This window comes from Solanum dulcamara, chromosome 6 (genome assembly GCF_947179165.1).
Source record: "Solanum dulcamara chromosome 6, daSolDulc1.2, whole genome shotgun sequence".
Classification (NCBI taxonomy): Eukaryota; Viridiplantae; Streptophyta; class Magnoliopsida; order Solanales; family Solanaceae; genus Solanum; species Solanum dulcamara.
The window spans coordinates 6,801,808-6,814,912 of record NC_077242.1 but is presented as its reverse complement, the minus strand read 5'-3'; the positions used below and the strand labels follow the sequence as shown (position 1 = coordinate 6,814,912).

At 33.2% G+C, this 13,105-nt stretch overlaps 1 protein-coding gene across 1 annotated transcript; it reads left to right on the top strand.

The window, feature by feature from the left end:
- The first annotated feature begins 3,690 nt into the window (after nucleotides 1-3,690).
- On the top strand, nucleotides 3,691-6,003 carry LOC129893254 (ethylene-responsive transcription factor ERF054-like). The gene has a single exon (XM_055968764.1). It carries the CDS (start codon nucleotides 4,047-4,049, stop codon nucleotides 5,289-5,291), a length of 1,245 nt encoding a protein of 414 aa, XP_055824739.1. The 5' UTR covers nucleotides 3,691-4,046; the 3' UTR covers nucleotides 5,292-6,003.
- Nucleotides 6,004-13,105: the final 7,102 nt, after the last annotated feature.

Below are 13,105 nucleotides of genomic sequence, written 5' to 3'. Positions count from 1 at the left end.
ATTTACCAACTTCAAATTACTTGTAAGTTTTTTTTTAAAAGAATATTATGCCCTTTTGTTTAATTTTAATTTGATATAGAATTTAATAAAGTAAAAAAATTTAAATTGGTAATATTAAATTAAATTTAGAATATATATCTAAATATCTTTAATGTTATAATATTAAACATATTGTGTAAAAGTTAGAATAAATAAATTGTTTTGACTAAAAAAATAACACAAATAAATTAAAACAGAACAAATATGTTTTTCATTATATCAGGGAATGAAGGGGAGGAGAGGAAGTAAAGTTAAAACGAAGGCTTGATTATAGATATTAACGAGAAAATGATAAAAGTGATCTCCTATATTTGAGAGTAGGTTTGTAATGATCCTTTAAATACATATTTAACACTTTTAATTTACGATATTAGTTAAAGGACCCCCGTAAATCTATTTTTAAATATAAGAGATCATTTTTATCATTTCGTCAAATATCTGTCTTAGTATTAGACTTAAAAATAGACGACTCCTCAGAGGGCAAATACAATGAACATAGACCCAAGAACTCGAAAATGATACCAACATCTTGTTTGTTTTGTATTGTATTGTTAGTTTAAATATAGTTTGTTTTGATTGTTATTTAAATAATTTTATTTTATTGTATCGTATAAACTCATTGTTAAGTATAACGAAAACACCCATTTTGTGTAGTGACCAATTTTGTGTGATCGCTTCGTTATCTTAATATTTTCTTCTCATTTTGTCTTTACTTATTATTTAATAATTCTACTTTATCCTTTATCCTACTTTTTCACAGTAGTTTTACCTTATATCCTAGTTTTCTGATAAGTTTATCATTCAAATTATGGATATGTGATATTATGTAACGATGCAAGATGATACAATATGTCCAAACATTGTATTCGTTAAAATAAAATAATGCGATACAAATACAACACAATATAATATAATTCGATATATTATAAAACAATACGTAACGATCATTCCAACAAAATGTATTAACTTATTCCTCAAATGCCATCGTTGCTTTTTATTCGGGCTAGAAGTTCATAATCCGTAAACGAATTCATAATGATCACTCTAACTTATTTCAATCCAAATAACTTTGAGGATCAAATACCCATCTATTTATATATTAACTTAATTTATTTTAACCTGTTAAATTCAGTTCGATCCATCTATTTAACAACTCAACCCTCACCTTCCCAAAATAAATAGTGAAAAAGGAAAGAAAAACACATGTAGGATCTATTGAAAAGCATGTGCTTTCACTAAATAGGAGGAAGGTGGTTAGTGTAATAAGTCAAACATTATTATGGAACAATGAATTTTGATCACCTTTGGAACTTTGAGATATTTTTGTCCATTTTCAACAACCAACTGTAACTTGCCACCTCATTGTACGGATTTGCTATTTGCACCAATGTTTTCCACGTCGTCACCCTACTACATATGTGGCGCGCTCTCATTGGTCTATTCATATTGGAGCACTTCTAACCAACCCACTCTTGCCCTAGCTCACATAATTCAATTTTATTGGGCCAAATTTTAATTTTTTGATTATATTCCTCCGTTAATTTCACTTTGAATTTTGCATGTCCATTAAAAATTAATGATTCATATGATTGTTTTATTCATAATGTTCATATTAATTGATATTTTGTATTAAATTTTAAAAAATAATTTAAAAAATAAGTAATTAATATTAAGAATAAATATGAAAAGTAATTAAAAAAAATTGATATATTAAAAATAACAAGTAAAAATAAAAATATATTTTTTGAAATAATGAATAAATTAAAATAAATGAAGTGACTATGTTTGCAATAATGTGTATCTTCCTATTCCTGTGAGATATTAAACCCATAAAGTCCATACATGTCTAATTCCTTGAGTTACCTAAAACACCGTTTTCCTCTCTTTTATGCGTATCACATCCAGCAATTCCTTTTCAAACATTATATCATTTATCACATATTTAACAACCTAGTTTCATAGTGGTTATAATGTTAAAAGAAAATCCAATTTTCAATTCAACAGAATAATTTTGTATAAATTGCAATTAGTAGCGGGATAAGTTTTTTTTACTAAGGGGATACAAATATAAAAAAGTATAAATATGCGAAAAAATTGAAGGAGATTCAACATTTACTATATATACATAAAAAGATAATTTTTATAATATATATGTTTACGGGAAAAATAGTACAACTAAATATGTAATTAGGTCAAGGACACACGTCTTGATTTAATTCGTTAAATTTGACTATTAGCAATTAAATATGTTTGTAATTAAGTTAAAATATTTAAACGAGAGCATAAAAATAATAAAGAAAAGTTGTATGAAGCAGCTTCAATGATATTTGCTTGCACTGGATCTGGAGAGGCTAGAGTGATGTTAGTTTTAGTTCCAATATCGTTTCAGAACAAAAATGTTGCGAAGTAAAGACTTAGTGAAATTAGGAAAATTTGAAGTACAAAAATATCAATATATTGCTTTTGTATTCTTCAGAATCCAATCTCCATACAATTGTGTTAAAACTATTATATATAGATTACAAAGGTAATACATCAACCAATAGAGAAGTTCCACTAGATCCCTAAAGTACTATGATCAATGGTTGATTTTCACGTGGAAATACTGTTACTTGTGTCAACTTATATTTCTATATTGCAGACAGGATATCCTACGATCATATCTGGTATATCCGTCTTTTTGTCCTTTTTGCTACATCATCCGGACACGAGTTCTGCTCTATCTTTGGGCCACGAGTTCCCTCCTTTTCGATGATGATCAATCTATGATCTCGAAAACTAAACAAAGCCTATCTTCACCTAACATATCTTCAAGCCCGGCTATTCCACCCAACCAATTTCCTCAAACATCCTTTATTGGTGCCACATGTGTACTCTTTATTCTGCTTTCTGTCACGTACACAAGCTGTTATTTTGTCAAATACAATATAAATAGTGCAATTATTCGTTGAAGAGGATTTTGATGAACCCTTGATTTCTACCGAATCTATAATAGAATACTAGCTCCACCTTAACATACTAATCAACTCCTTATTTATTGAATAAGTCAGTTATTTTCATTGGTTCAAATTTTTTCCAATCAATCTATTCGACACCGTTCGAATTGTGAGCTAGATAAGAGAAGGAAAGAGAATGAAAATGTATAACACACAAACGTTTTCTTTAACTTGATCTTATTTGACGTCTATGCCTTTCAATTTTAGATGTGCACAAGTAGACACTTAAACTTGTATAGTGTTATACAAGTAGACACATGCATCGTACATACCAATTCGTGTTCTACGTGCCATCATATATGTAGCGATTCTCATCCTACGCGATATTATATATAAATTACGTTTGTAGGACATATATATATCTACTTATTCAAATTTATATAAATTTAAGTGATTATTTATATACATTCAAATTTAAAAACTAAATTAAATGACATATTTACATATTTGGTCGAAAATAGAAAAGGGGGATTACAGTGGAGGGAACAGAGTTGAAGAAGGTTAGAGTGGAAGCAAAGGAAATTCATAAAAGAAAAAGCCGCGTGGGTCCCAAATAAACCAAACTAAGAATACGACTCTTTTCATTTGTCAATTGCCCTTCTCTTATATTTACTCTCATTTTCCCCCTTCTCCTCTCCCTCTCTCATATCTAAAAATCAAATTCCTCTTCTCCTCTCTCCATCTTCAATCTTACACTGCAATTTTCATATAAATTACTTACAAAATTTGGATTTCTCGTCTCTCTTTTCTCGACGCCGCTCGCTCTCTCTCTCCGAAAAAAACATTTCTTGTATACATTTTGGGATGGTTGCTCTGTTTTCTCTTGTTTTGACTAAGATTATTTTTTGTTGTTTTTAGACCAAATTAAGATCTGAGTTTTGATTAGATACCTTTTTTATGAACTGGGTTTTCATTAATTTTTAGTTTCTAAACCATTTCCAGTTATATTCAAGAGTTGAGTTCATTATTTACTCTGAGCTCAAGAGAGCGAGCGGCGAATAGTGAGTGGAAATGGCTGAATCAGAGGACAGGGGAAAATCAAGGATGGCGGCAATGGAAGAAGAACAAATGGATTTTGATGATAATACATTTGAAAGACAACAAAGGAGGCCAGTTTTTGAAGAAGCTTCCATGTCTAACAGGCGTTTCAAGAAAATCAAAAGTCCAGAACGCCAAGGATATTCTCAATCCTCTGTTCAACAATCGGCTTTAAATTCCTCTGTTCCTTATAATAATCCCACATCCATGGCATTTCCTCCTCCTCCGTCATCGTCGAGGCTCGTTTTCCCTTTTGCTTATGATGGGACGCACCAGTCCATGGAAAGTTCATCCCAATTGGGACCGAACGCGACGCCTCTGTTTCACCCACAGCAGCAAAATCAGCAGCAAATGATCTCATTTTCACCTCAACAATGTCTTTACCCTCCGTATTTTGCAGGAGAATTAGGACCATCACAGAATCAACAGCAGCTATTGCAGTATTGGAACGAAACGCTAAATTTAAGTCCGAGGGGAAGAATGATGATGATGAGTAGATTGGGGCAAGATTGCAGGGGATTTTATAGGCCTCAACAGGTACAAGTACAGCCAATTTCAACTACGAAGCTATACAGAGGAGTAAGGCAGAGACATTGGGGAAAATGGGTAGCTGAAATTCGTCTTCCTCGAAATAGGACTCGTCTTTGGCTTGGTACTTTTGACACAGCCGAAGATGCAGCTATGGCTTATGACCGCGAGGCGTATAAGCTAAGAGGAGACAATGCTAAGCTCAATTTCCCCGAACTCTTTATTGGTAAAGACAGAGGAGAACCATCTACTGAGCATAATTCATCTCCGTCGTCTCCAATTACTCCTCATGAATCTTCACTGCCTGAACAAAATTCAGAAAGTCTTCAATTACAACCTATAAATAATGAACAATTGCCTTCGTCACCGCCTCCACAGCCACCACCAGAAGGTGATAACCACGACGAGGACTCAGGAATTGGATCAAGTGAGGTTACTACTAATTCACAATCATCTGAATTAGTATGGGGTGATATGGCTGAGGCTTGGTTCAATGCAATACCAGCAGGTTGGGGTCCAGGTAGTCCAGTTTGGGATGATTTGGACACAAATAATAACCTCATGTTTCCACCTAATCTTCATTTTGGGAATTTCTGTCAGCAAGAGCCTTATAATTCTGATCCCCATCAACATCATGATACTAATAGAGATCCATCTTCACCTTCATGTCCCATGAGGCCTTTCTTTTAGATTCAACTTTTCTCATACATTCGTCCCGTTAGGATTTAGGTGTCACATACCATTTCATGGAAACAAGCGGGTAAAACTGCATACAATAGACTTTGTGATTCGGGCCTTTCCTGGACCTTGCACGTGCACTAGACTACCCTTTATACCATTTCAAGATTCACAACTCCCTTTGTCCATAGGAGATTCTTTTAGATAATCTCCGCGGGATTCATCCACTGGATGAATCTTTTTGGTCAGGCCTGTGAGTTCATACACCGTCTTCGTTCATCTCTTTTTCTTAATTGCTGCAATAGGAGAGAGCCCTTTTTAACTCTTTTACTATGCCATCTTTTAGACCCTCTTCCACTTGATCCACCATACTTTGTCATATCTGCAAAATGGCTGCATATTTAAAGCCTTTTCTTGCAAGTGACAATTTTTACTTGTTTTCTAGTACTTTCATACATATGTATCACATTTAGTGAGACCATACGCTAGTAGTTGGTGTCATTATATTTTCTTTCATTTGTAGTAGTTAAATTATCTTAGCATAGACGTCGAGGGAGATAGTTTTATGATCTACCCTCGACAGTCCCTCCATCATGAGCTCATTTTTGATTCGCGAGGATGGAGGAAGTTGAAGTGTCTGTATATGTATTGATCTTCACTTCAGATCTATATGTTGTAATTTGTTGTTGTTGAAGATATTAGTGTTCCTCTTTTGATTGATATATTTCTTCTTGTGCAAAAAAAAAAAAGTAATTTGTAACAAGCATGACAACAAAGCAGAACATGCTTGTTCTACAAAAAGGTGTTAAAATAATGGTCCCTGCTCAACATTCAAGAAACGGCCATAACAGTCTAGGTTGGCATTAGCCAAAAAAAAAAAACATTTCACTTTTTTAGTGTTTTGTTTCCTTTTCTGTTCCTCTATAAATAATAATGATGGTGATAGAAACAACTTCAAATATGGTTAGCAAGTTTTGCCCACCCCATTTTTCCAGGACTAATATTTCATTAGTATATGTGATGAATGCAGAGGCAAATTTACACTAGAAATTGTGGTGCACGTGAATTCATGGTCTCTCTGCTGAATTAAGTATTAGTATGGGGTGAAGCTTGGTTCATTAGTGGTGCACCAATATTTTAGAAATTCTAGATCCGCTTCTGATGAATGACTAATAGCATATCTTAGACACCATATGGAACTGGCGATCTGAACTTTTAGAATCTAGTTAGCTCTCATCTTTTTTGTAAAAATTGTTGCACGACTAGCCGCTTCAAAATAACTTCAGATAATGTGGTGTCTGGAGATAGTCTTGACAAAGCCTAATGTCTGAAATGTCAAAGGTATAACCGGCTAAAGTTCAGTCATTTTTCTCAGAAGTTCATGCACATATAATTGAAATTCAACTATTTTTCTTTGAACTTCAGACAAATTGTCTAAACTTTCAATCCTATGAAACTTTTGTTTTAAGTTACACTTTGTCAAGCCAAGCTTTACATACCATGTGTCTGAAGTTATACTCTGAAATGGATAGACTTGCAATTTTTTTTTAAAAAATAAGTACATGTTGAATAACAATGTCCAAATAGGATACCCACGAGATTTCTACCCTGGGTGATCATTTTTTTTACAAAAATATTTGAATATATTAGGAAGTGCATCCACTTCTCTAAGGGGTCATTTAGTCACTAGATAAGGTGGAATATCTCATGATCAAATTTGGAATTAGATTTTTACTTTATTTGATTGACGATATAAAGTTATCCTAAGATCAAGCTTGAGATTATTTTATTCCACTATCAATCCAAAAATTATAATCCTAAAATAATTTAATCCGCGTACCAAACTGACCCTGAAATCTTCAATCCGACTCTTTTGTTAAACATCACTCAGGAATATTTGTTAAAAAGCAGCATATTTTTTGGATTACCCCTTTGAAAAAAGTCAATCCATTTAATAACATGTCATTAACATGCTTTTTAGTCCTTAATTATATTGTTAATCCATTGAAATGGGGCCCCAGTTGCCGGCCCATGAAATCATCTTAATTTTTTAGTTAGGACAACAATGTAGCCTGTGATGAGAAAATGATATGTTTTAAAATTGTCAACAAATAATAATATTAAAAAAAAAGAGACAAAAATATCTAAAATGTTTTTGGTTGGATTGGATAGCTACAGATTTCGCTAAGTGACCTTAATTAGCTTAGAACTAAAGCATGCCAAACATTTGATGTCATGGAGCGGCTGAACCCCTATTATCTCCACTAATTTTATATTAATTACACTCTAATTTATTAATGACCATCAAGCATGGCATATTATCATTTTAATATATGCTTTAAAATATGAATTTAACTTGTATACATTGACAACATAGTAAATACTTATCAATGTATCTTAGTATATATATTATCAATCTGGGATGGATGTATAAGCCTGTCTACGAGTTCACGGAAACCCATGTACCTTTTGAGTTCTATATATATATATATATATGTTATTGTGAATTCAAATATTATTGTAGTATTAACTTGAGGTGGTTGTAGGAATCCATAAACTTCAAATTTGAATCTTTATCAATTATATGTGACCAGGAGGTCACGGGTTCAAGCCTTGGAAATGGCCTTTGGCAGAAATGCAAAGTAAGGCTGCGTACAATAGACCCTTGTGGTCGGGTCCTTTCCCGAACCCTGCGCATAGCGGGAGCTTTAGTGCACCGGGCTGCCCTTTTTTATCATTTGATGAAAACAGATTCAACTCAACCTCAAGAGTTAGCTCATAAAGTGACGATTACCCAAGACTACATTACGAAATCAAATAACTCATCACTCACCGACGTAAAAACTCAACACCCCACACTCCTAGTCACCCATCCATATAGGAACTCAACGATTTTCTCCAGTTCTATGCATGGACAATATAAAATGAATATCTGATATTAATTAAATTATTAATTGCATGTGATGGGCCTAACTCAATAAAAAAATGTTCATCAAGTATAACTTAATCTCAAAAATTAAAATTATATAAAGAGATCAAATAATTATAATCCACCGATGTAGAAACTCAACATTATTTCATTAAACAATCAGAATTGCAAAACTTCTTTTATACGAGCAATGACCAAAACAAAATCCAATTAGGACACGGCAATACGATTTTGATGTTAACACAAGCTTCTACTTTATTCAGCAATCAATCATATACATAAACATAGGACTATTTATATATTTAGATTACTGACTTTGTTTTCGTAGTGATTTTTTTATTTTTTTCTTACAATTATTGCATTTGACAAGGAAAACGTCGAGAAGAATTAATTAGACACATAAAGTCCACAATATTGTGATAGAAAATAATGTTCAAAGAACTTGTTCTGCAAGGGAATAATCTGTCATCAGAGAAGTCATCCTAAAATAACTCTAACATGAAATAAAATAAGTTAAGACCAATATAAAGTAAGAAAAAGAAAGAAGGAAGAGTGAAAATTACAATACATGGAAGTGTAGAGGTCCATTCCATGGCATAAATATTTTTTATTTTGTTGCAAGGTTTAAAATTAGATAGTCAAAAATATGGACTTGATAGTTGACAAATCTCAACAATCAAAATATCATCATTTTTGTCAAATCAAATCTCACCAATGAACCTACCAAAGTTTGAAATATTTGTTTCTTTATGATGTCACTGATGACATAATAGGGACAATTTTTTCTATAAATAGAGCACTTTTGCTCATTTGTAAGAACACACCAAGATAAAGAGAAAAAAATATTAGAGAGCAAAGTGTGGTATTCCATAGACTATAAGAAAATAGTCTATGAAGCAAAATAGGGTGTGAACAATATTTTAGTAAGGTGGAAAATCAAAAGAGTGTTATTCATTTTGAGTGTCTTGTGGTCACTTTGAGTGTTGTACTCGTGACTATCCAGTGTATAACTCTTTACTATAGTGAAATCAGTTGCTCCTCTTGACCCGTGTTTTTTCTCTTATTTAAAAGGGTTTCTACTTAAAATTCGTGGTGTCATTATTTTCCCATTTTATTTCTACTATTTTGACCATATATATTTTTGTGTTAGTCCGTATTTTTCCAACAAACTGGTATCAGAACAAGGTTTTATCTGAATATGCTCTGTGATTGCAACATAGCCTGGACTTCCACATCAAAAAAAAATTACTTTGATTTGCAACAATTATATATTTTTGGGAGAAAATGATGGAAGCCAACACAAATAGAATGGTTACTTTGAATGGTGTTAATTTTTCCATTTGAAAGGGAAAAATGAAAGATTTGCTTTATGTCAAGAATTTTTATCAACTAGTCTTTACCACTGTAAAGCCTGATAATAAAATAGATGAAGAGTAGAATTTGTTGCATAGACAGATTTGTGAATTTATTAGGCAATGAATTGACGATAATGTGTTGAAACATATTTATGGTGAGACACATGCTCGTACCCTATGAAAGCATCTTGAAAGTTTGTATGCTCGGAAGACTGAGAACAATAAAATATTCTTAATAAAACAGATGTTTAGTTTAAAATATCATGATGATTCTCCGATGGCATATATTAAAATAATTTTTAGGGAATTATGAATCAGTTATCTGCTATAGGCATTAAATTTAACGAAGAAATTCAAGGCTTGCTTTTACTTAGTTTCCTACCAGACTCTTGGGAAACATTTAGAACTTTATTGTCAAATTCTCCTTCTGATGGTGTGATCTCTATGGATTCCGCCAAGAGTAGTGTCTTGAACGAAAAGATGAAAAGAAAATCTCAAGGTTCTTCTTTGTCGGATGTCCTGATAACTGACTATACGGGGAAAAACAAGAGTCGTGGTTCTAATAATAGAGAACATAATATGAGAAAATTCATAGGCAGGCTTAAATATATTGAGTGTTATCATTGTGGCATGAAAGGACATATAAAGAAGTTCTGCCGAAAATTGAAGAAGGAGAACAAAGACAGAAAGGATAATAAAGAAGATGATAATGAAAATTGCCTAGCCACCATCTCCATCGAAGATCTTGTGACAGTCCTTGATGCGGATCTGATAAATATTACTTATGATGAGTCAAGTTGGGTTGTGGACACTGGTGCTGCATCTCATGTGACATCAAGGAAGAATTTCTTCTCTTGCTATACTCCTGGTGACTTTAGAACCTTGAGCATAGGTAATGAGATTGTATCTAGGGTGGTTGGTGTTGGAACAATTTGTTTGGAAATTAGTGTTGGAACTAAATTAGTTTTGAATAATGTAAAACATGCACCTGATGTTCGTCTGCACCTAATTTCTGTTGGGGTTCTAGATGATGAAGAATATGTTAGTATCAATGGTGGTGGAAAGTGGAAACTCATTAAGGGTTTCTCGGTTGTGGCTCGTGATAACAAACGTCGTGGTCTATACTGGACTATGACTTCTACTTGTACCAATATGGTGAATGCAGTTGAGAGTGATAACTCTTCAACTTTATGGGACAAGAAGCTTAGCCACATCAGTGAGAAAAGACTTAATGTTCTTGCCAAGAAGAAATTGTTGTCAGATTTTCAAAATGCTAAATTAGAAAAGTTTGAGCACTGTTTGGCTGGAAAACAAAATAGAGTTTCCTTTAAGTCTAACCTCCGTCAAGAAAGACAGAGTTGCTTGAGTTGGTGTACTCTGATTTATGCGGTCCAATGAAAAAAAGGACATTGGGTGGCACACTCTACTTTATCACCTTTATTGATGACTGCTCGAGAAAACTTTGAGTCTATGTATTGAAGACTAAAGACCAAGTGTTAGGTGTCTTTAAGAAGTTTCAAGCTTCAGTTGAAAGAGAAACTGAAAAGAAAATGAAATGTATTCATACTGATAATGATGACGAATACTGAGGATCATTTGACGAATACCAGAAGACTCCTCAGCTTAACGGGTTAGCTGAGAGGACGAACAAGAACTTGATGGAAAGAATTAGATGTTTGCTTTCTGAAGCAAAGTTGTCGAACTCTTTTTGGGATGAGGCCTTATTGACCGCTGCTCATGTTATTAACTTATCTCATGTTGTTGCTTTGCATAGTGATGTTCCAAATAGAGTTTGGTATGAAAATGATGTTTTCTATGACCATTTGAGAGTATTTGGTTGCAAAGTTTTTATACATGTGCCGAAAAATGAGAGGTTAAAGGTAGATGCCAAGACATGGCAATGCATCTTTTTTGGATATGGCTTTGATGAATTGGTTACAGGTTATATGGTCTAATTGAGAAGAAGCTTATAAGAAGCCGCGATATCGTCTTCATGGAGAATCAAACTATTAAAGATTTTAACAACATTGGTAAGCTATAAAGTGGATACTCAAGTATCTGAGAGAAAGCTCGATAAATGTTTGTGTTTTGGAGGTTCAAATCCAATCTTGAAGAGCTATACAAATGCTGATATGACAGGTGACCTTGAAAACAGAAAATTCACTATTGGATATTTATTTACTTTTTTAGGGAGAACTATATCATAGCAGTCGAAGTTGGATAAGTGTGTTGCATTGTCTATAACTGAAACTGAGCATATTGCAACTATTAAAGCTGGCATGGAGATGATATGACTCAAAAAATTTCTTCAAGAGCTTGGCTTGCATAAGGAGGAGTATGTCGTCTATTGTGACAGTTAAAGTGCAATAAACTTGAGCAAGAACTCCATGTATCATGCAAGGATGAAATACATCGACGTAAGATATCATTAGATTCGAGAAAATATAAAAGACGAATCTATGCAGGTTGAAAAGATCTCTACAAATGAGAATCTTGTAGATATGCTAATCAAAGTGGTAACAAGGGACAAACTCGAATTGTGCAAAGAACTTGTAAGCATGAGCTCTATCTAAGAAAATGAAGATACCTCTTTCTGGTATTTGGGAATGGAAGGGTATATTTGTTGGTATCCATCCCATGCCCCAATTTTTTCTTCTTTGTTAGATTAAAAAATTGGTGAGTCAAAAAATGTGGATTGGTAGTTGGAAAAAAAATCTCAACAACCAAATCTTACCATTTTTGACTATGAAGAAACCTAACAAAGTTTGAATTTTAATTTTTAATTGATGTCATCAATAACATCAAAGAGAATAAATTTTTTCTCTATAAATAGGACACTCTTGCTCATTTGTTAAACACACTAAAATAAGAGAGAGAAATATTAGAGAGCAAAGTGAGGTATTTCATACACTATAAGAAAATAGTCTGTGAAGAAAAATAGAGCATGAGCGATATTTTAGTAAGGTGGGAAACCAAAAGAGTGTTATTCCTTTTGAGTGTGTTGTGTTCACTTTGAGTATTGTACTCGTGACTACAGGGTGTAAAATTTCTTACTATAGTGATATCAATTGCTCCTCTTGGCCCGTGATTTTTTTCTTATTTAAAAGGGTTTCCACGTACATCCTTGGTGTTATTATTTTCCTATTTTATTTTTATTATTTTGACCATATATATTTTTGTGTTAGTCCGTATTTTTCTAACAGATTTATCTGTCACAAGAGTAGTACATTGAACGTGTACTGGAGTGCTTTAACATGAAGAATACTAAGCCTGTTAGCACACCTCTTGCTGGTCATATGAAGTTGAGCAAGAAAATGTGTCCTACAGCTGGGGAGGAAAAAAAGAGCATGGACAAAATTTCATATTCCTCTGTCGTCGGAAGTCTAATGTATGCAATGGTATGCACTAGACCTGATATTGCTTACACAGTTGGTGTTTTTAGTAGGTTTCTCGACAATCTAGGAAAATAACGTTGGAAAGCTGTAAAGTGGATACTCAAGTATCTGAGAGGAAGCTCAGATAAATGTTTGTGTTTTGGAGGA